General features: G+C 32.6%; 1 protein-coding gene across 1 annotated transcript in view; it reads left to right on the top strand.

Moving 5' to 3' along the window:
- LOC145326062 (uncharacterized) overlaps positions 1-5,963 on the top strand; it is a 38,101-nt gene extending 32,138 nt beyond the window's left edge. The window contains exons 4-12 of the mRNA XM_080169157.1: positions 317-367; positions 568-661; positions 1,204-1,299; positions 1,654-1,718; positions 2,577-2,627; positions 3,424-3,506; positions 3,929-4,003; positions 4,593-4,714; positions 5,143-5,963. Coding sequence (XP_080025283.1) covers positions 317-367; positions 568-661; positions 1,204-1,299; positions 1,654-1,718; positions 2,577-2,627; positions 3,424-3,506; positions 3,929-4,003; positions 4,593-4,714; positions 5,143-5,232 — 727 coding nt within the window. The 3' untranslated portion in view covers positions 5,233-5,963. The remainder of the gene's footprint in view (positions 1-316; positions 368-567; positions 662-1,203; positions 1,300-1,653; positions 1,719-2,576; positions 2,628-3,423; positions 3,507-3,928; positions 4,004-4,592; positions 4,715-5,142) is intronic.
- The last annotated feature ends 17,102 nt before the right edge of the window (positions 5,964-23,065 follow it).

Raw genomic sequence — 23,065 nt, forward strand, 5'->3', positions numbered from 1 at the left:
AGAGACTGAGCAAATATATGGAACAAAACCATCCAAAAACTTAAATGAATTACACACTCAGGCAGAAAGGAATTTGTTATTACTGTTATAAATACTAGAGGCTGCGACCCTAGCACCTAAGGACTCTTCAAAAGGTGTAGAAGGACAAAAAAAATAGCCTAAATCATCCTAAGACTTAAATCTATAAATAAGATTCGGGACCTATGTGAAGCCTCCCTAAAATGGAAAACTCAATCGGTTCAGCAGTTATTGAAATCTTAAGCTACAAACCAAAAACCTTACTACTTTATATAATGGATATATATTTTATTTTCAGTGAGCAAATGGAAAAGATGTTTGAAGATAAAGATAAAGATTTTGATGGAAGGTGAGGATAGTTATTTATCGCATCGTATTATAAACAGCTTTCTGCAGATATTAAAATGCAAATTTTTAAGATTAAAACCAGTTTTGTTAGACCCGAGGGGTGTGAATCTAGAAGTTTAGGGTAAAGCAAGTATTTAAAAAATAATTTTACTTCTACTGGCTGTTCTTGTCCTAGTCTTTATTTTCCTTATTATATTTTAGATTATCATTTGAAGAGTTTATGGGTGAAGAGACAAAGGCAGAACGGTTGTTCAAACTAATGGATAAAGACGGCGATGGGTTTGTCACGAAATCGGTAATTTTAAGTAAAAAATCAAATAAGTTGTGTGCTTAAACGGTATTAGTTGTGCCTGTTTTGGATCAATGCATTTCCCTTTCCATCTATAGCGATGGATTAAGAAATAATATACGTGGATATCATCACAGAGGAAAAATTGTTGCAAATTTAGGTTGCTTGCATGAACATCACTTATTGGTCAGTTCGTGCTTCCACTAGGAGGGGAGAGAATGTGGTAAAAGAGTGAATGGGGGGGGGGGAGAGGGCGTTTTTTCAGCCAGCTACAAGTTTTAGTTTATTAGAGTACATGATAATCTGGTGCAAGATCCAAGTATAATAAATCATTTGCTTTAGCTAGCACTGTCACGAATCTATACCTGTGCAATCTAGCAGTAAGCAGTAGGATCATATTATTGTCTTTGAATATAAAACTAGATTGGCTGAAACTTTTCTTCCCAAAACAACGAGCAGATTTCCTTACAGTTTGTGCTTTAGTTGCGAGTGGGTGATGATCTAGATAGGTTGCGTGATGATTTCTTGACCAATTGCGACTACTTTAGGAGTTTGGGGGAGTGTGCAAGAACCTGAAGAAAGAACAGATAGACGTGGCCTTCAAGAAGTTTGATCAGACGGGCAACGACAAGCTCAATATCAAGGCAAGTACATGAAAATAAAACAAAATAGCGGTCGTATTTTCACAGTATATTTGATAGGTTAGGTTAGGTAAATGTTAATGATTACCCGCAGGGTTACAGCCCCCCGCATGGGCTAGAAAGGAGAAAAGCTACTTTGTTCCCTTTCATTGATCCGAAGTACCCACTACAGGGTAAAACAAGACCGAAAACGGTCATAGATGCGTATATGTAATGTAAGTATATATGACTCAACGTAGAATGAGTGCATATATTATTTATACTTGTGAAAAGAAAAGAAGAAATTATATTTATATAATATTTACTGGAATGTTTGAATTTTCTCTTCTCCAATTATTGTAATGAATTCTAATGTAGGAGTTCTCTGATATGATGAACAGACGAAGTAGCAGTGTAAAAACTAAATCAATTGATCTTTCAAGGTAACTATTATTTTTCCATTTATCTATCCTTTATCCCGGTATCTTTATTTCACAAATGAAAATAATTGTCAAGTTTTATTATCATTCGCCTTATTAGTAGCGAAGCTACTCTATAATTCACAATGTCCGTCCGTCTGTCCGTAATTAATAAATTGGGGGAAACGTGATTTTCTCGGTTTCTATTCAAGATAGACAGCTGAAATTTTTAGTGAAGATTCCCACTATATATGCCCATCTAATATATACATTGTTTTGTTCGTCTGTTTGTTATTTGGGGTGCTAGATCGATTCCTAGATTTTTACGTTTTCGTGATTTTCTTAACTCCTTTTCAAGATAAAGGGCTGAAATTTTCAGGGATTAATTAATTTTACAGTCTACATATTTTCACCAAGTTTTATTAATATTTTGTATGTTAATTGGGGTGCTAGATCGATTCCTAGATTTTTTATGTTTTCATTGTTTTCTCAATTCCTATTTAGGATTGACGGTTGGAATTATCAGGGATTAAAATTCTCATGTTCTACATATTTCCATCAAGTTTCATTCGATTCCTAGATTTTTAAGTTTTCATGATTATAAGGTTGCGTGATTTTAAAGGTGTGATGATTTCCCTATTTTACTAATATTAATATTTATTATATGACACTGCTTTATAATATTTTTTTTCCTGATATACAATCCTAATTTTTGAGCTTCGCTACTTATGGATGTTGTCATCCTTGTTTTTATTTTACTAGAAAATAATTGGGTGGGGGGATGTGCTAGATGGACAGGGAAAGCAGCCGATAAATTTATATTAGAAATAATCACATTATGAAAACTAACTGGTAGAAAATGTTAAATAATCTTATTTCTAGGTTACAACTAAAGCATCAACACAGTGAAGATAGAACTAGTTCTGTTTCTAGAGGAATCAATTTCTTATCTAATTTTTTTTTTACAAAATCTCTTAAAATGATATCATCACGAAAAAGTTTAAAATCGATAGGATGTTTCTAATTTGTCTAATTTGCGGACGTACAGAAATATCCTAATTGTAAAAAAGCTTTGGTTTAAAATACATTTATGCCCATTTTATATTAATATCTTTGAATTAGCCACCCCCATCCAAAATTGAAAATCTTCATATAAAATTTTTTTTTGTCATAAAAACTGTGAATTTGACAGCTTAATTTTATTCTATGTGTGTAAAAATGACAATGAAACAAATTGTGGGTAACAAAGGTGTAATTCTGACAATTTAATTCAAAATATTAGAATTAACAAAAACCCACCTAAAATTTGTCAAAAACACAGTGACTATACTTTTGCTAGTTTAGCAGCTCCCAATTCCTTTTACACATTCAAACCATATTAAGAAAAGCCAAAAAATCTTTTCATAGCTTCTCTTATCCTAATCCTATTATATAAAGTAGCTAGCTTTCTTGTCTGTAGCGAATGATCTCGCTAACGCTGAACCGATATGGTTCTCTTTTACAGTGAAGCTTCTTATATGTCTAAGGAAGGTTTTTAACTATTTTGTGGGAAGCAACCCCTACCCTCCCAATAAAAAATGACCCAATTAAAAATATTTTTTCCCTTTCTATTTGTAAACTCAAATTGAAAAGGGGGAAGGGGATACTTTCACTCTTCTTACCTTTAGTGCTCCTAGAGGCTTCTAGGGGGGCGGATCCGCTAATAATATAGAATTGATAATCTGTGTACAGGTCATTCCTTGATTTCTCCGCGTACAGCAAGCCCATTGCCTTCATCTTTAGCACATGCCACTGCTTTGTCAACCGCTTCAGGTACACAAAACATATTTACTAGAGGACTTTAAGGGCACTTGGAAGATGTCGGGCACTTGTGTGAAAGGGGGGGGGGGGGGTCAGACGCCCCTAAAATTTTAATTGAATTTTCAAATAAAATTTTTTTTTGGTTGGAATTTCTATTGAGTTGCTGGCGTTAAACTCCCCAAAAATAGTTATAACCTTTTCCAGACCTATGAGAAGCTTCATACAGTATCAGCTGAGCGGATACACACATAGACGTCCTGTTACTTTAATAATATGATGATGTAACAGGATGTCTATCTGTCCATATGTCAGCAAAGATCTCGTAGTATACTGCTTAACCGATTTTTCTACAACTATTAGGTTTACTACTAATTTTATTTACGTGTCTGTGGTCAATTTATGTAAAACCTCACGGCTCAAAAAATGTTTTTCAGGATCGTTGACAGCAAATGCAACAATAGATTCATCAGATGGTTTTATGTACCCACCCCCTCCCCCTATACCTACAGGTTTAAACAGATAGATAGATAGAGAGATAGGTAGAGTGACTGCAATACAGACAGATAGAACAGCAAACAGACAGACATATGACACACAGATAAAGAACAGACGACGGGTAGAGAAATGGCAGACAGACACGAATATAGAGATAACAATTGAATGACAGTCACAAAGACTCACAAACAGATAAACATGCTTACAAACAAACAGACAAACAGAAAAAGAGATATGGAAAGACAGATAAACGGATATGCATAAACAGAATCAATGGAAGATAGATTGACCGACAGATAGACAGAGAGATAGACAAACACACAATAGACAGAAAGACAGACAAACACACATGTAGACAGAAAGACAGACAAACACACATGTAGACAGAAAGACAGACAAACACACAATATACAAAAAAAGACAGACAAACACACATGTAGACAGAAAGACAGACAAACACACAATAGACAAAAAAAGACAGACAAGCACACATGTAGACAGAAAGACACACACACATACAAAAACAGGCAAACATTCTATAGACACTTAAACAGACAAACAGACAGATAGATAAATAGATGGATAACCAATAGTTATTTGTAGATGAATCAAACTCAACAACCCCATCCCCCTCTAAAGATCAGACACCTAGCCCTGCAGGGCCTAAAACCCCTGTCGGGACCTCTACCCCGACAGATGAAAACAAGGAGGATATATCATCAAAGGCAGGATACATTTTTGTTGGGTTAGCAATTTAGCAAAATAAATTATTATATGAAATAACTTTTTACCTTTTTGGATTAATAAATGGTGGTAACTTTTAACAATGTAAACTTTTAAAGAAAAATGCCTGAACTATCTATATATTTGCTAGTGCTTAATTGGCGTATTTACTAAAAGTGCCAATTGAGCACAGACACCCACCCCTCAATATTTTTTTAATTAATTGAAATAATGGGGGAGAGTAGTTTTTGTTTGTTTGTTTGTTACTTTAGAACAGGTCAGGTTAGGTTAGAATAAGTACTGGGTAGCCCCGCAGAAATATGGTTTTTAATGTACAATGGTACAATATTTTGGGGTGTTAGTGTTCAACGAGAACTTAAAGGGAAAGCACCGCTTGGCATCCCAAAATTAATGTATCCTACAATGTAAGGACTCAGTGAAATCACCGCTGGCAGTCGAGGAGAGTTCTAAATCAGACTCAGAAAGTTGCGAAAATGAAAATTCTACAAAATCTTCTTAATCTAATAAATTCCGTATATTTATGAATTCTTATAGCTAAAGTAGCTGGATGTGTGTTTGTTTGTCTATCTAATTAAAATTCTAAGAACAGGAAAATTAATAAAGAAACAATAAACAGAATTTAGATACTGAATTTAGCATTTAAAACATTTAGCGTGTTTCCTCAAATTGCCCAGTTAAGCATAGCCCACCCCCCATTATCAAAATTTTGTGGGGGGGGGGGGGGTAGTTTTTCGTTTACTTAAGGTCATGTTAGTTTAGCTTATGTTGGTAAAAGCAACGTAGGCCCCCAGGATTGGTAAGGCATGGGGAAAAATAATCTCCTCTTTATTTTCAACTAACGGCTACGCCCCCTAGATACCTCTAGGGGCACTTAATTTAGGCCGATGAAAAGTCGACCTAATCCCATATTAAATTTGAGTTTTAAAAGAATAAAAAAAATATTTCGGTGGAGGAGAGGGGGGGGGGGAAGATACCCTCCCCAAAAATAGTTTAAAACCTTCCCAGGACCCAAAAGAAGCTTCACTGTAAAGGAGAGCAACATCAGTTCAGCGGATAGCGAAATCCTTCGTGACAGACAAAAAAACGCTTACTACTTTATATAAAAGGATTTTAGAAATAAGTAAGAGGGGTTCGGTGCTCTACTGGTAAATTGAGGAAAGGCAATAATGTTATTAGATTAATATTAATATTTGTTTTTAAGATTATAAGAACTATTCCCTCTTTCAAAAAAATAAGTTTATGAAGCTTAACATTTAAAGATTGTATTCAATTTTTTATCATTGAAACATCTCATTTTGTAATGTATAAATTCAAGAAATTTATTCTAACTACATATTGGGGTGAACTTCTTAGTAAATTCATAAATATTTATTAAAATAAAATAAAATATTTTTACTCTCTATTTGCTATATCTATTATAATCAGGGATATATGGAAAAGAAATTTTAACAAAGAAATAGTCAAAACTATTTAAATCTATGCCTTGTCTTTTTATCCATGATCCAAAATATTCATTCCTAGGGTGCCGGGATAGGCGAATCGCGATGAAGGTTAAATCACTAAGTGCATAATTTTGCCTTAAGAGGGAAAGGGATGGTTTATAGAAATAATTCAACCGTCATTGACCATTCCCTGCATCCCTGACTCATTCACCATTTCAGAAATTTTTGTGAAACACTTTATTTTTGCTAGATGTTCATTATAACTCATTAAACATATATAGGGAATGAAAAGGTGAATAGATTTTCTCTCAAATTCCAAAAACTTTGTATTTTGGTAAAGATTAATATGACTTTCTATTAACTTATCTCTGTATCCTTGGTTAACCTCATAATAAAGTAATAGGATCTGTGTTTGCCTGTGTGTGTGTGTATACCGAAGGATCTCGCTAATCACTGAAGCATTTAATTTTCCTTTTCGTGGTTCCTTTTTATAGGTTTTGGGAAGTTTTAAAACTATTTTGAGGGAGGATACCAACACTCCCCCAAGAGAAATCTACCCTAGAAAAAATTACCCCATCCCCCCCCTAAATTTTTTGTTTGTTTTAAACTACAATAGGGGCGTAGCCGCTAGTATATTTATATTTACGAATGATCATAAATTTGTTTACAATCACACTGCTAGAATTTATTACTCATAATAGAACTATTTATTACAATTTATTATGTTGATCGATTTTAACATTATATACATATACTTTTATTACATATGGGAATAAGTTGTTGTAGTGTATTAAAAAGTATTTAAAATCTTCTCTTTTTTAAAATAAAGATATGTTAAACATTAATTCAAACTTCTGTATTTATAAGTCTTTCATATTAGACCTTTTTCTTAATATGATTTTTAAGTTTGTGTGTTTTTATTTTTTTCCCCAAATGGTATCTATTTGGATTTTTTATAAGCACAGCAATGAATATTGCGCAGCAAACGTTAAGGCATGAAAAAGAACGATTTTATCCGCATTATCACTAGCTGGTCAAAGATATTGCTGTGCTTATAATACTGTGTGATTATTATAGAACTATAAATATATACATCTTTCTATCAGATTCCCTAATTATTTCTGATAATTGTACCTTAATATTGTAAAACTTTATTATTAATAATATAATTAATTATAAATGATCAAATATAAAATCTTATTTAACATATAGTAATTATCAGAATTGGTTGACTAAAATTTAGGGAAGGGACATTGGACGGTAAATTACACTTGTACCCAAAGTTTTTATTACCATGTTATCTTATTCGTTTGATTAAAAACTTTGGGTTATTTTATTGGTTTAAAAAAGATTTTTTTGCTTGTTTAATGAAACCTACTGTATTTTGATTTACATGCATAATTGTATGATTATCATTTGCAATAAATTGATCTACTCTTCAGTATATTTTTTACCTCAAAATAGTTTTAAATAAGATTGAATGCGTCTATATGCAAAGAACAAGCAATAAAATAAGCAATGTACAGGTTAAGTACTGAAAAAACTTTATTAATGGCATTAAAATATATTGCCATTTTATAGAATTAAGTACGTGTCTACGGGCGATTTCTACTAAAAGGATGTTGATACCCTCCCCCAAAATAGTTATAAATATTCCCTGGACCTATGAGAAGCTTATTGGTACGGTGTTTAGCGAGATCCTTCGCTACACAGAAACATAGACATCCTGTTATTTTAAATTAGATAAAAATATTTTGAGAAGAGAATACTTGGGGTTATAATATTCATAAATATTTAAAGCAGCTAAAATCTTAGAAAAGAAAAAGTAAGTCAGATATCCTCATTACATATTAAATATGTATGAAAATATTTTAACTCTACAAAGGTTCTTCTCTCTGTATCTTAAGATTTCGATAACTACTGAACCTATTGAATTCTCCATTTTTTTTACCCCCCCCCAAAATTTTTACCCCGGGGGTAAAATTTGCTTGGAGGGGGTAATTACCCCCCCTGAAATCTGTTGGCAGGGGTAAATTTAGTTTACCCCCCCAAAAATTTACCCCCGGGGTAAAATTTTTGGGGGCGGTAATTTAAATTTTATTAAATATATAGTATTAAAAATGCGCGCGAAGCGCGCCAAAATTTTTTTTATTACAGATCTTTTATTTTGGGGGGGGTATTTACCCCCCCAAAATTGGGTAAAATTGGAAGGGGTAAAATGAAAAAATTTTTGGGTGTGCCTACGGCACCCCCAAAATCGTTTGGGGGGGGGGGGGGTAATCGCCCCATTACCCCCCCCCTTGGACGTCTATGCTTGGAATGGTTTTAGGCTCTTTTTAGTTGTTTTTCATTAACCCCTTGAATACAGAATCCCTAGATGTTAGGGGCGAAGCCGCTAGTACATTTTATAGTACAAGATAGAAAACAAGACTTCTTTAATAATTCAACGGTATTGTCTTTGACTTTTGTTTTAAGGAAAAGTATTGAATAAATCCTCTTTTCAATCTTTATTAGCGCAAAGGTTTTTCTGTAGGGCTAAAATTCCTCTTTTACAGTAAGTTAGTTAAGAAAACTAAAGATAATCAAATACCCTCCACATATTATGACGTCATACGATAGAATAACCAATGAAAGGCCAGCATAAATTTTACCATTGGTCAATTACAGTGTATACTGGCCTCTCATTGGCTATTCTATCGTATGACGTCATAATCTGTGGAGGGACTTTAACCATATTCAAGAAAACTTATTCTTAATTGTTTAATGATGGATTTTAAGTTTATGAACATTTAAAAAAAACACGTTATATCTATGTATTTATAGCTGTTTGGAAGATTTTTTCAGTCTCCCATTACATATTCCTTAAAACTAAAACTATTTCTTGACCACTGAAACCCGCCAACCCTATTTGTTTTTTTTATTTTGTGAAAAAAAACTTCTTTCTAACACCTGCTTTAGGTTGTGCTGAAAATGGATTGCCTATTTCTTCAATAATTTCTAAATGTGTACAGCAGATAACCCAATTATTGTAAACGCTATTTTCAGCTACTCCGGTCAAAGGGAAAAGCTATATAATGTATAAATGATTTATACATTATACATTCAAAATTTTAATTTTTCAAATTTAGATTTTTTTTGGAAGTTTAAAGCTTTTTTAGCTAGTAGTAAATATTGAGATAAGACGCGGATGCTAGGTACACTTTCGGAATCTAAAATTCAGTACATCTGCTTTAGGGCTCTAATTCTCCTGGGCCCTTACCCTTTGAGTTACCACCCCTGCGAGCCTCTTATAAATTGTACGAATACTTTAAAATCACCCTATCAATAAAAAATGAGACTAATAAAATTAATATTTCTTTTTTTTTTGCACGAAAAAAGGATATTAGATTTAAAAACATAATATGAAATTATTTAACATAAAGAATATAATTAATTACAATATGATATTCATGTATGTAAAGTCCAGAACCTCAGGACTAGGCTATGTTTAAAAAAGAAACCTGATCAATTATATAATGTCTCTTCAAAAATAATGTTTCTGTGAAAATAGGAACAAACATAGTTTTATAATTATTATCCTAGAAAATTTAGAAAACTCCACAAATAAATTATAAAAGGGGACACGAGCTATATTTAACTCTACCACTTGCATTGGGTCTTTGAAATCAGGTAATAGCGTCGGAAAAAAAATTCAGCCGAGTCCCCACAAAAGAACATAAAGCCTTTTACTACTAGACTTAAGGGTCTCTGCCACTTGGGCCAAGTAGTTGTCTGGATTATATATTCATACTTACTTATACATGTATCATAAACAGGACTCCAGGGCCATGAGCAATACTTCCCGCGAAGACCTCGAAGTTAGTAAGTTAGTTATTTATTTTTAAAACTAATTTTACGAAGGATTAATTTTTCATAAATTTTCCTACTCTATGTTCAGTTTTCTGTCCTAGAACATGACCCAATTCTGAATTTCTAATGTATGGAGGGGGGGGGGGGGGTGGGATATTACAGGAAAAAAAGAAACTATAGGCAGTTTATTACACAAGTCCCCAAAGTTTCTAATAACATTTTGTTATTCGTTGACATAACAACTTGAGGGAATTTAATAAATTTTGATTGAATGGTTCTTTAAGTTGAGTGTCCAAACGTTTTAACTAATAATTGTAATCTATAGAAAAGTAATTTTATGTATCATTAATGGGGATGTATATCAATATATCGGCCATTGTCTTATCCCGTCAGATCCTTGTGGATATTCATGTGTGTAATTTTCTAATGGAACATTCAACTTTTCTAGTAAATATATATTACATATTTTCAAAAGCGAAGCTTCTCTTTAATTAGGGTCTGTAAGTACGTCCGTACGTAACGGTTAGCTCTTTTCAATAATCTAGGCATGTTAAAATTGTCCATAGATTTAAAACTTTGAATGATGACTCCTGTAACAGTCAGGTACGACTTAGAAAGCGTAACAACTCTATAATCGTTACCAAAATATTTAACTCTGGATATCAATTTGACTATTTATTTTTTTGACTTTAGTGATATGATTATCCTGTTTATCTGATTTTTGTAACAATTTTATTTACAATTTTGTTTATAAATATCCTAAAATCCAGTCCCTTATTTCATCCAAATATCTTTTTAAACATAATTGTCTTTCGAGTTGGAAATTAAGAGATATAAGTTTTCCAGAATTGTAATGTAGGGAGTAGATTTGAAATCTGCATCAAATTTTAAGGATTTTTTTATAAAATTCGTTTTTTGTATAATTCTTTATCTAAAAGCGGAAATACAAATTAAGTTGATTAATTTTGGCATCTGTGATTGGTGGATTTTAAAAATCTGCGCTCTGATTGGATGTCGTACATCATTCAACCAATTAGAGCGCAGGTAGTTTAAAATCCACCTATCCTATTGGTCAAAATTATCTAACTTAAAATGTATTTTCGCTTTTAAATAAAGAATTTTACAAAAAACGAATTTTATAAAAAATCGTTAAAATTTGATGCAGATTTCAAATCTACTCCCTACATTAAAATTCCGGAAAACTTATATCCCTTATTGGAAATTTTATATTTCTGCGGCTGAAGCTGACAATTTTTTTTTTTTACAAAATACGGCTTACTTTCGCTTTGGCTACATCTGAAAAACTTGAAGCTTTCAATGTTATAATTTTTTAGTAGCGAAGCTACTCTATAATTCACTTTGTCCGTCCGTCCGTCAGTCAGTCCGTCCGTCAGTCAGTCCGTCCGTAACGCTATGGGGGAAATGGGATTTACTCAGCTTCTATAAAAGATAGAATGCTGAAATTTTTTGACAACATTCCCATCATTAAGGAGCACAACTGACTGTAACACATCATTGGCGTTCGGACCGATTTTTAGCAGGTTTTAGGCTATTTTTATATTTTTCACATTTTTCTCCATATCTTCAGTGTTTATGGTCCGATTTTCAAAAAATTTTCAGTTATAGATATCAAAATTAAATTTCCCGTCTTTTAAAGAAAACAATCATGACGGCCAGACTGCCTTTATGGCAGGTTTTAGGCTGTTTTTTTATATATTTAACATTTTTCTCCATATCTTCAGTGTTTATAGTCCGATTTTCAAAATTTTTCAGTTATAGATATCAAAATTAAATTTCCCGTCTTTTAAACAAAATAACCATGACGGCCAGACTGCCTTTTTGGCAGGTTTTAGGCTATTTTTATATATTTAACACTTTTTTCCATATCTTCAGTGTATATGGTCCGATTTTCCAAATTTTTTAAGTTAAGGATTTAAAAATTAAATTTTTTGTCGTTTTAATAAAACAACCATGACGGCCAGACTGCCTTTTATCAGGTTTTTGGCTATTTTTATATGTTTTACATATTTCCCCATATCTTTGTTTATTTTGATTCAATTTTCAAACTTTTATGGGATATATGTATCAAAATAATTTTTCCCATTGTTATGAGCATCTTTAATATAATTTACTTTGACCATCGTCATCATGCAAAATAAAACAAGGTTTCATGTTTATTTTATCCAATAAATCTATTCTTGATTTTAGTAAAAACCTTTTAAATCTACCTGCACGTATTCCCATCGACGATTTTTTGTGCTTCGCTACTTATGGATGTTGTCATCCTTGTTTTTTGTTAAGGAAGGCTTCAAACTGTAAATTTTGCAACCGTATAAAAATCGTTTGTAACTTAGAAATTCACAATGAGCCCCCCCCCCCCCCCCCCCAATGGCTTGTGAAAGAGGGGCCATGGAGAACTTTAAAACCTTTCAAAAACAGAATCTTATATAGACTACCTTTTCTCTTTTCATTCCCTTAATTTTGATATGTTTTAACACGCGCCAAAACTCCCCCCTCTCCCCTCGGATATTAAAATCTGGTTACAAAAGTAGAATATTCTATACAATCATAATATGATTAAAATGGCTGGAGCTTTGTCCCTCTTTGTGAGATATTAAAATGGCTGGAGCTTTGTCCCCCTTTGTGAGATATTATAATAAATGGACAAAGTGTAAGTGTGTCTAACTTGTGTGCAATCATTTCCGCATACTGTAACAACTCCATATTAATTTATCCTAATTTAACAGAATTTAACAGGATCTTTGTCTGTCTTTCTGTCAGTGTGAAGCTTATGATTTCGTTTTCCGCTGGACCGATATGATTCTCCTGACAATGTAGCATGATGAAATTGAAACAGAGTGTAAGGGGCAGTTTCAGGTGTTTCAATAATATACGGTTATTGTTTGGATATTTTTATACTTGTGCTAGATTGAATGAACACCATCTGACTAAAAGTCTCAAAAAGAAAAACTTTTCCTTTTCTGGGATTAAATAAAATATGTATGGATTAATGTATTAAATCTTACAAAAACTGACAAATTCTTTTATAAAAAAGTGGATAACAAATACCCCCTTTTTGCTATAAGATATGGGGCTGTGTGGTGATATTTTGTTTAAGTTTTAGGGTACGGGGGGGGGGGGGCTTTATCACTAAACCTTAACTTCAACACTAAGCTTTCCTAGATTTTGAAAAAGAATAAGGTTTGGTTTGGTTGAGTGACGTTTAGAAATAGAGATAGAGAGGAATTTCAAATTATACTGGTCCCAAAAGTAGAATAAATAATCTTACCCAAAAACGTTTTTTTTTCTTCAATACATTTGATTATAGTTAAAACGACAAAAAAGTAGTAAGAATTAGGATTTTGTTGCTCAAATATAAGGATATTTGATATAATCAATTTTTTTTTTATAAAATGAAACGATTAAAAATAAAATTCTTTCTCTTTTTATCCTTATAGTGACTACGTTCCTATAGGCATCGAACGAAACTTATGAATAAATAAAGAGTAGGTCGACCATTCCCTTAAAAATTTGTTTTTGAAAGAAGAAGCAAAATTTTTTGCAGGAAAATATTTTTTTTCACAGGGCAATAACTTTTAATTGGGAGGTTAATGTTTTAATTAAATAACATTTTTTAAAATGATGATACTAGAAAACTGCAGAAGGGGCTTGTTATTGGATTTATATCCTCCTGGCAAAATCATGGTGGGTGGATACAGCTACCCTGGTGTCAAAACCTCTATACCCTACGGCTCCCCACCCTAAAACATACATGGGGGTTTAGAATTTTTTTTTATTATAGAGTATCTAAGCTACAAAAAAATCAATAAATGTACAGAGTGTATATGTAAGCAAATTGATATGCAGATGCATATAATAATATGTAGTTTTTTTGCTAAGAAAAATGAGGGCCATTTCACTAATGCATCATTTCATCTCAGCTAGTTCTAGGACCATGTGTTTGTAGATTATGACAGTACATATATTAACCCTACCAAGCCTAACCCATGAACGTGGTTTTAGTTTTTAACACATAGTACATCTGCCCCTTTTCGGGAAGGTTAAAGGTTCGAATCTGGGATTAACACCACGTAATAATAAAGACGTTTAAGATAGTTATTACTGCTGTTTTGTCAGGTGCGCGACATAGATAGTAATATCAGGAGAGATGCACAGGACAGGAATATAACCTTACCAAAGGTTTGTCAATCAAAGAATTGGTAGTCTGAAGGGTGTTTGACCATATTATCCTGAACTTCTATGATAAAATGTTTTTAGTCTGTTACTCTCTCCTTTTGTAATGCTGTCTTCTATTCGGTTCTCTAAACTACTCTTACCCTAGTAGTTCAACCTACTATCTCTCATTCTTTTGCTCTTTTTCTCTCTATCTTTCTTCTCTCTCGCTCTCTCTCTCTCTCTCTCTCTCTCTCTATCTATCGATCTATCTATCTATCTATTTATCTATCTATCTATCTATTTATCTATCTATCTATCTATCTATCTATCTATCTATCTATCTATCTATCTATCTATCTATCTATCTATCTATCTATCTATCTATCTATCTATCTATCTATCTATCTATCTATCTATCTATCTATCTATCTATCTATCTATCTATCTATCTATCTATCTATCTATCTATCTATCTATCTATCTATCTATCCTTCAATCAGCAAGGAACTTTTTTATATTGTTATCAACTGGTCAAAGCAGTACCATAATTTTACATCTGTGGAACTCAAAGCTTTACAAAACACTAGGAAATCATTTTTGTACCTGAATGAAGATCCTTGGATCAAAAAATCACAATCAAACTTTGACATAACCATGGGAAGTTTTGATGGTGCTGAATGTTGTGAACTGGTTGGTCTCTACATCCTTAGTAAGCTGGGTGACATTATTGAACAACCTCAAATTGGTCTGTACCGAGATGATGGCCTTGCTGTCCTTGATGGTTCTGGTCCACAGGTTGAACAAGTAAGAAAACGAGTTTTTCAACTTTTTAAAGATTTAGGACTGAAAGTAACAATAGAATGCAATATCACAAGCACCGAATTTTTGGATGCCTTTTTTGACCTGAAAGCCAACACTTTTCGTCCTTTTAAGAAACCAAATACTGATCTCAGCTACATAAACTCGAAATCTAACCATCCTGCTAACATCAAGAAAGAAATTCCCAAAATGGTTTCAAGTAGAATTTCCAAACTTTCAAGTTGAAGAGAGATCTTTGAAGCTGAGAAAACACCTTTCAAAAATGCATTGAATTCAGCTGGCTACAATGATGACTTCACCTACTCACCCAACCAACAACGTCATCCTACTACAAGGTGCAGGAGAAGAAAGGTTATTTGGTTTAACCCTCCTTTCTGTCAAACAGTGAAAACTAATGTTGCAAGGAAATTCTTACTACTGATTGATAAACATTTTAAGAACACACCTCTTCAACAGTACTTCAACCGTTCTACAGTTAAAGTGTCTTATTGTTGTATGCCTAGCATCAAAGCCATCATAGCTGGACATAACAAATTCTTACTTAAAGATACAGCTGCTGCAAACACTCAACCTGCAAGATTGTGCAACTGCCGTGGTGGCCAAGCTGTGTGTCCCGTTGGAGGCCAGTGCTTGAAGTCTTCCTTGGTCTACAAAGCAGAAGTCATCAATGCAGTCAAACCTGCCACATACATTGGCCTGACTGGTAACACTTTTAAAGAAAGATTTACTGGTCACAAGTCATCCTTTAACAATGCCAATGCAGAGCACAAAACCAGCCTATCATCCTTCATTTGGTCATTAAAACGAAATCAAACTAATTTTGATGTTAGATGGTCCATCCTGCAGCAAGCACCAACCTACAACCCTAGCTCCGGTGCATGCAAACTCTGCAACCTAGAGAAGGTGAAGATCATGTTCAACAATGACGTCACCATGCTCAACAAGAGGTCTGAGATCAACAGCAAGTGCAGACACAGAGATAAGTTCCTTCTGATTGAACACCTGGCTGCTAATGATACCTGATACTGCCGTTTCAAGATAGTTTTTTTTAAAAATTATGTTTATTTGTAATTTCAATATTTTTTAAAAATCCTCTAAATTTAATTGAAAAAATCTATTAATTCTTATATTATCGTCAGTATTAAATTGTAACTGAAGATTGCTTAATGCATGAAACATGATGTTTTACAAATAAACTTTTGTTCATTCTATGTGGACTATATCTATCTATCTATCTATCTATCTATCTATCTATCTATCTATCTATCTATCTCTCTCTCTCCCTCTCTCTCTCTCTCTCTCTCTCTCTCTCTCTCTCTCTCTCTCTCTCTCTTTTTCTCTCTTTTTCTCTCTTTCCTTATCTTTTTTTTTAAATATTTTTTTTGATTTCAATAAAAAGTTTTAAGAATATATATCTCTTTCTTTACTCATTTTTTCTTTCTTTCTCTCATTACCTCTTTTTCATTTTAAACATCTTTACTACCATCGGACGTAATTGTCCTTGTTCCTTTGTAATTATTGATATAAAAGACGATATTAGAATCCGCCTCTTTTCTGCAAACCCTAATTCATTACAATTTCTGTTATTCAAAGATTTCCTCATAAGTTAAAGTGTGTCTAACATGATCCTATATACAAGTAACAAGACTTCTATTTGTCTGTTTATGTGTAGCTTAAGAACAGCTAAAATGATGTGGTTCCCCTTTACAGTGAAGCTTCCTGTAGGTCATGTAGAGGTTTATACATTTTTTTGGGAGAGTATCTTTAACCTTGCAAGATAAATCTCATTTAACCCCCCCCCCCCCTTTGTAATTTAGATTTTTAAAAACTCAATTTGAAAGTTTAGGGTAGAATTTTTCAATCAAACAATGTTAATCTATAGAATGTGTAATTTGGTTCTAATTATTTAGAGATAAGCTGCAGTGCATCAAATTCTCTAAACTATTAAATATACCATTCCAATCGTTTTAGAGATCTTTAACGCCACACATCAGCTACCACATTCAACTACTTTGATAAGAAATACTTTGATTTATATAGCAAGGGTTATATTACAGTATATTTTCGCCGCATTGAACATCACTTTTCCCACTCAAATATAAATTGTTAGTCATCGCATCTTATTATAGACAGCTTTCCGCGGATAGTAAAATAAAAAAAGATTTGGTCAATTTAAGCCTAAAGGCATAGGCTAACAAAACTGGAATTAATTTTACAATGTTTTATCTATCATTCGTGAAAAATTGCCTATTATACAATATTTTACAGAGTTTTTTTTATTATGGCACATAACCGGTTATAATCTAGCGGATAATCGTTATCTAAGCCATACTAGAAAATAAATATGCAGCTACGATTTTTGTTTGTTTCATCAAATGTTATTCTAAAGTCAAACTGTCTGTCTATTATCAATAATGGAGTAGAATATACGATAGTAGTAGTCTGTAATACAAAGTAGCTTGATGTCTTTCCGTCCTTTAAGATCTCAGTAATCACTAAACCGATCGGATTCTACTCTTCAGAGTATATACCTATTGGTCCTGTGGTGGTTTTAAGCTATTTTTTGGGGGGGTGAGACACCCCCAACCCCCCATGTTTTGTTTATGGGGAAGTTAATTCACATAAAACTACTGGCAGCACCAGTAGTACTTATTTTTAATTTTTTTTAATTACCTCTTGGGGCAAATCCCCTAGAGGCTAGGGGCGAAGCCGCTAGTATATACATATAGGAATAAATGCAAAAGTATTTGGGTACAAAACAATTTTGTACTGTTGATATAACTTTAATATGAAATAATAGTTTCTGCATTGTTTGCTTTGCAGTGTCCAATCACTTCTGCAAATTGTATCACTTTATGAATCTTTATGATTGCTAATTATTTATATTTCATAATCAATTAGCTCTTTTGCAGGTAGGGAGAGGATATTGATAAGTAAATTACACTGGTACCCAAAGTTTTACGGTCACGTAAGGTATTTTGTTGGCTTAGAAACTTTGGGTATTTTGAATTTCAATTGGTTGATTCCAAACTATTAGAGTCCAATCTGTGTAAGAAGAGAATGTATAGAAGAGAAGATTTTGTTTATCATCATTGGGGATCTATATTCATTTATGATCTATTGTCTTATCCCTTATGAATCCTGGCTCATATGTCTTTTTGTAAATATTATACACTTTGCGGATATATAATTTACGCAAGTAATGGTTCATCGTTTTGTTGCATATTTCAAAGTACATTTTGCAATTTACATATATCCTTATACTAAAGTAACAGGATGTTTGTCTGTCTGTGTGTCTGTACCGAAGGATGTCGCTAACCGCTGAACCGATCGGGTTTTTCTTAACAGGGTATATTCTCATAGGTCCTGGGAAGGTTTTTAACTATTTTGGGGGAGGGTACCACCACCCTCCCAAGATAAATCACAATTTTTTTTTTTTACGTTTCTTGATTTTAGAAAGAGAGTTCAACGCAAACATAAACGTTAAACGCAACATAGACATATTTTAAATATAAAAAAGACATTTAAAGTGCCACTAGAGGCCTCTAGGGGCGTAGCCGCTTGTTATATATAAATGGATAAAAGCTTTTATACTTGAATATCTTATCTAGTTCATGAAATGTATAACTATAAATGCATCTAAATATGATCAACTGCTTAAATTCACCGGTGGGGGGGGGGGGGGGTTTGTAGTTATCCTTCACGGAGTACGGATAAGCTTTAATGTAGAAAAAACGTTAGAATTTTGCAAATTAATGTAATTTTTTTTAATTAAAAATTTGTTTATCTATTTGATGCAATATTAATTTCTCTAGATGCGGCATACATACAAATATATGTATATACAATTCTCTTAAGAAATACATGGTATGGTACTAAATGTAAAATTCTTATTTTGACGCTATGATTTAATATTTCTAAGATGACACTTTGTTTACTCTTGGCAGAATTTTGTGTTGCCATGATTACATCATAACATATTGTCAGCAGGATACCCTATTTATTCTCAACAATATTGTGTGATGATATAATCAATGACGTCATCTTATTGTATGATATTGACAAGAGGACACCTTGTATTGCCCCAACAGTATTGTGGGATGCAATAACGGCGTCATCATATCATATTATATTTTTAAGAGGACACCCTGTAATGTCTCAGTAAAATCATCTGATGCCATAATGACGTCATTACATCATAGCAAATTGCCACAAGAGGACACCCTGTATTGTGTGATGCCATAATGACGTCATCAAAGAATTTTGCATCAAACTTTTTCTGTTAGGAAAAGTTGGAATAATCTCTTGATTTTGATAGGACATTAAACTTAGCCCTATAAAACAGGGATGGGACAATGAAAGACACATTGATCGTACCCAATTATTTCATAGTTGGTTTAGAACAAGAAAACAAACAGATAGATAAATAGAGCATAAACTAATATACTGGGCAAATGAAAATCAATTTAGAATTATCATTAAGGAAAATAGACTTAGTAAATGTTATTGACATAAAAAATCCATTAAACATATTCATATACAAAAAAAATATAAAAACAATTTGTCACTGAACAGTATATTTCCATTAAACATAAACAACACAAGGATGACAACATCCATAAAAGCAAAGCTCTATAATAGAAGGACAAACGGACATTAAGGCTTGTATAGTGTCTAAAGTAAATAATCAGGATATAAATGTATAAGAGTCGAAGCAAAATTTTAAGTATATGTTGAAAAACGGCTTGATACAGGATAATGTTTATAGACATACTTAAATTTTTAGGACTTGATTATAGAGTTGCTTCGCTTATGATATTGTACTTTTTTGTCCCAGGAATCAGTATACCAAAAATCAGATTAATCTGAAAATTAGATCACATAAAAATTTGTTGTTAAAGATGTAAAAAATCAACATGTTTAAAATGGACGTACGGACATTCTGGTGATGATTACAGAGTTGCTACGCTTTCTTAATCGTACCTAACTACTACAGGAATCACCATGCAAAGTTTGAAATCGATAGGACAATTCTAACATGTCTAAATTAACGAAAAAAGCTATCCGTTACGGACGTACGGACGGACCGACCCTAATTATAGAAAAGCTTCGCTTTTAAAAAGGACTAAGTTCGAAAATATCGCAGCATAGATAATCTTATTTTTTGAAACAATATAGTGCCTCTAAAAAAGGGGATAGATTTAAAACTTGTTGCAAAATATCACGCATGACGTCATATTAGAATAATAAACTATTCTAATATGACGTCATTCGTGATACTTTAGCCAAAGTTTTAAATTTATCCCCTTTTTTATAGGTACTAAATATAATGAGCTTTCATTGGTTGTTGTATTTTGAAACAACAAGTTCTTTTTCAACAACGTAGTAATTAGGTTTCTTTTGTATGAAACTTAAGATTTCGATGATCACTTAAACAATAGAGTTCTACGTTTATTCCGTTGGATGGACATACGGACATTCAATTATCCTATAATAGCTGCATTGCCAATAATCAGAACCAATATAAAGCATATAGTTAATATAATTATTCATAAGGATAATTTGTCAAATAAGGATAGTTATATCTGTTCAGCGGTATCTGCTTTAAACAGACAAACAAACAAACATCCTGTTACTTTATTGTAAGGATTTATTTGGTATTAGCAACTACGTCCCAAGAGTCATTTAGAGGTATTTTATGGAAAAAAGTAAATATTTTAATGGGGATGGGGACTTTTTAAAGGTATGCTTTATCTTGGGAGGTTGATGGTACTATACCCCAAAATAGTACACCTTCCCAGGACCTATGAGAAGCTACACTGTAAAGGAGAGTTTTATCGGTTTAGTGCAGCGGTTAGCGAGATCCTTCTTTACAGTCAAACAAGCTAACTACTTTATATAATAGGATAGAGAGCGTCATTAGGATTGTAAATTTGTTTTCTTTTTAATAATTTTGCTTGTAAACAGACGAATAAAAATGAATAAAGTAAACATAAAGGATTTTGTAATACAATATCTAGCTTTTATATCACTTGTTCTTTTAAGCAGAAACAAGAATCAACATCTAGAAATGCAAAGCTCAAAAAATTTGACCAAAGAAAATTTTCAAATCTTTATTAATATAAAAGAACAGAATGTATTTCAATATCTGAATAAATAATCGATGTAAAATATCTCAATGGATCATGATTGATGTCAAAATTAAAGACTTTATCATAGAGACGCATTACATAGTGCCTATTAGTCCTAAGGATCAACCTTAAAAACATTTGAGATTTTAAGCACATTAGTCAAATGTTGAAGATATATGAGTAAATAAGTTTTGCAATGTTTTGGTGGTTTATTAACTAACATTTAACATTTCAAAATCTATTAATATCCACCGTATCAGAACCAGTTTTCTGCTATACTAAGAAATCATGTATAGCATCGTACTACAGACAATTTTCTTTGAATAATATTTAAAAAAATCATGGAATTAATACCAGTTATGTTAGCACAGGCCTTCGGCCCCTCAGGGCTAACAAAACTAGTTTTAATCTTGGACTTTTAATATCCGCGGAAAGCTGTCTATAATATGATGTAACTATAACTGCAAATGATTGATAATTTTTTCAATTATCAAAACATCCTATTGCTGGTAACTAGTGTATTACCGACATACAGACCAAACAAAGATGACAGCATTGCTTATATAAAAAAGATTGTCGCAGTAAATTTTATATTTGAAATGTAGACAATTTTATATCTCTTCAATCTTTTTTATCTACTAGACATTATCCTTAGAGTTACCAAAGATTGAACAATTTCCCCCTCCAATTTTTTATGATTTATTTTTGTTTCTTTTAGGTTAGGTTGAGTTGTGGAGAGTTCACATGAGCCGCGCAGAGTTCGGGCTCCTGAAAATTGAAAGGGGGGGGGGGGTAATTTTTAGATATTGATCCAAATAGGACAACGAACGATTAATGCATCTTTCCATCCCGCAATACCTGTGCATGAAATTATCTAAAAAAAAGGATTATAATTAAACCTTACCTGCAGTGGTTTGCCATAAATAATTTAAAAAACGTACCAGCCTATACTTTCAATTTATAAAAAAAAGAGACATTCCTGTGCTCGCTAGACAATTTGAGGGAAAGCACCGTCATTTTCCTCTATTTCTAAAAGATAACATGTTTTTAAATAGCTGTGATGGTAACGATTAAAAAGTTTCCAAAATTCAAAGATTATTCAAATACAAAGTTATACAGTTAAAATGTATGGCAAAATGGATCATAAACCAACAAATTTTTAGTTTTAAAAACAAGTTTCACAGAAAAAAGATAAAATAAGAGTGGGAATAGTTATTTCTCGCATCGTATTATAAATGGCTTCCCGCGGATATAGAATGTACAAATGTAAGATTAAAACCAGTTTTTAGCCCCGAGGTGCCGAAGGCACGGGCTAAAAAAACTGGTTTTTATCTTATGATTGTACATTTTTATATTCGTAGAAAGCTGGATATAATACGATGCTAGACATAGTTTTTTCGTATGGATGAGAACCGGTTCCTATCCACCGGATTCGAATGAATACGAGAAAGATTATTCAAATCTTAGACTTTGTAAAAGTAAATTTTTGTAAAAGTTTGCGTAACTAAACAAGGATAAAACGCGTCCTCAAAGCTAAAAAAATCAATTTTAAAAAAGAAATCGGATGTAGCAAATAGAAAGACAATGCATTTGCAAAACGATTTTAGAATAGCTTCGCTTGTAAAATTTCTTGAACTTTTTCAGCTTCAGAAAACGAAAAACTTAAATTTTGAAAGGGACAAAGACACTTATGAAGTTGGTGCAAACTAAACAAGGATGACACCATCCATAAAAGCGAAGCACTGAAACGGTAGGACAAACATTGACACTTGTATAGTGTCAGAACTGAATAATCAGAATATAAAAGAATCGGAGCAAAATTGTAAGTAAATTTGTTGATAAACTACTTGATACAGGATAATGTTTATGAACATACTGACATTTTTAGGACTTGATTATAGAGTTGCTTTGCTTA

This window comes from Acartia tonsa, chromosome 8, assembly GCF_053477335.1.
Source record: "Acartia tonsa isolate MP-2025a chromosome 8, ASM5347733v1, whole genome shotgun sequence".
In the NCBI taxonomy this organism is placed as follows: Eukaryota; Metazoa; Arthropoda; class Copepoda; order Calanoida; family Acartiidae; genus Acartia; species Acartia tonsa.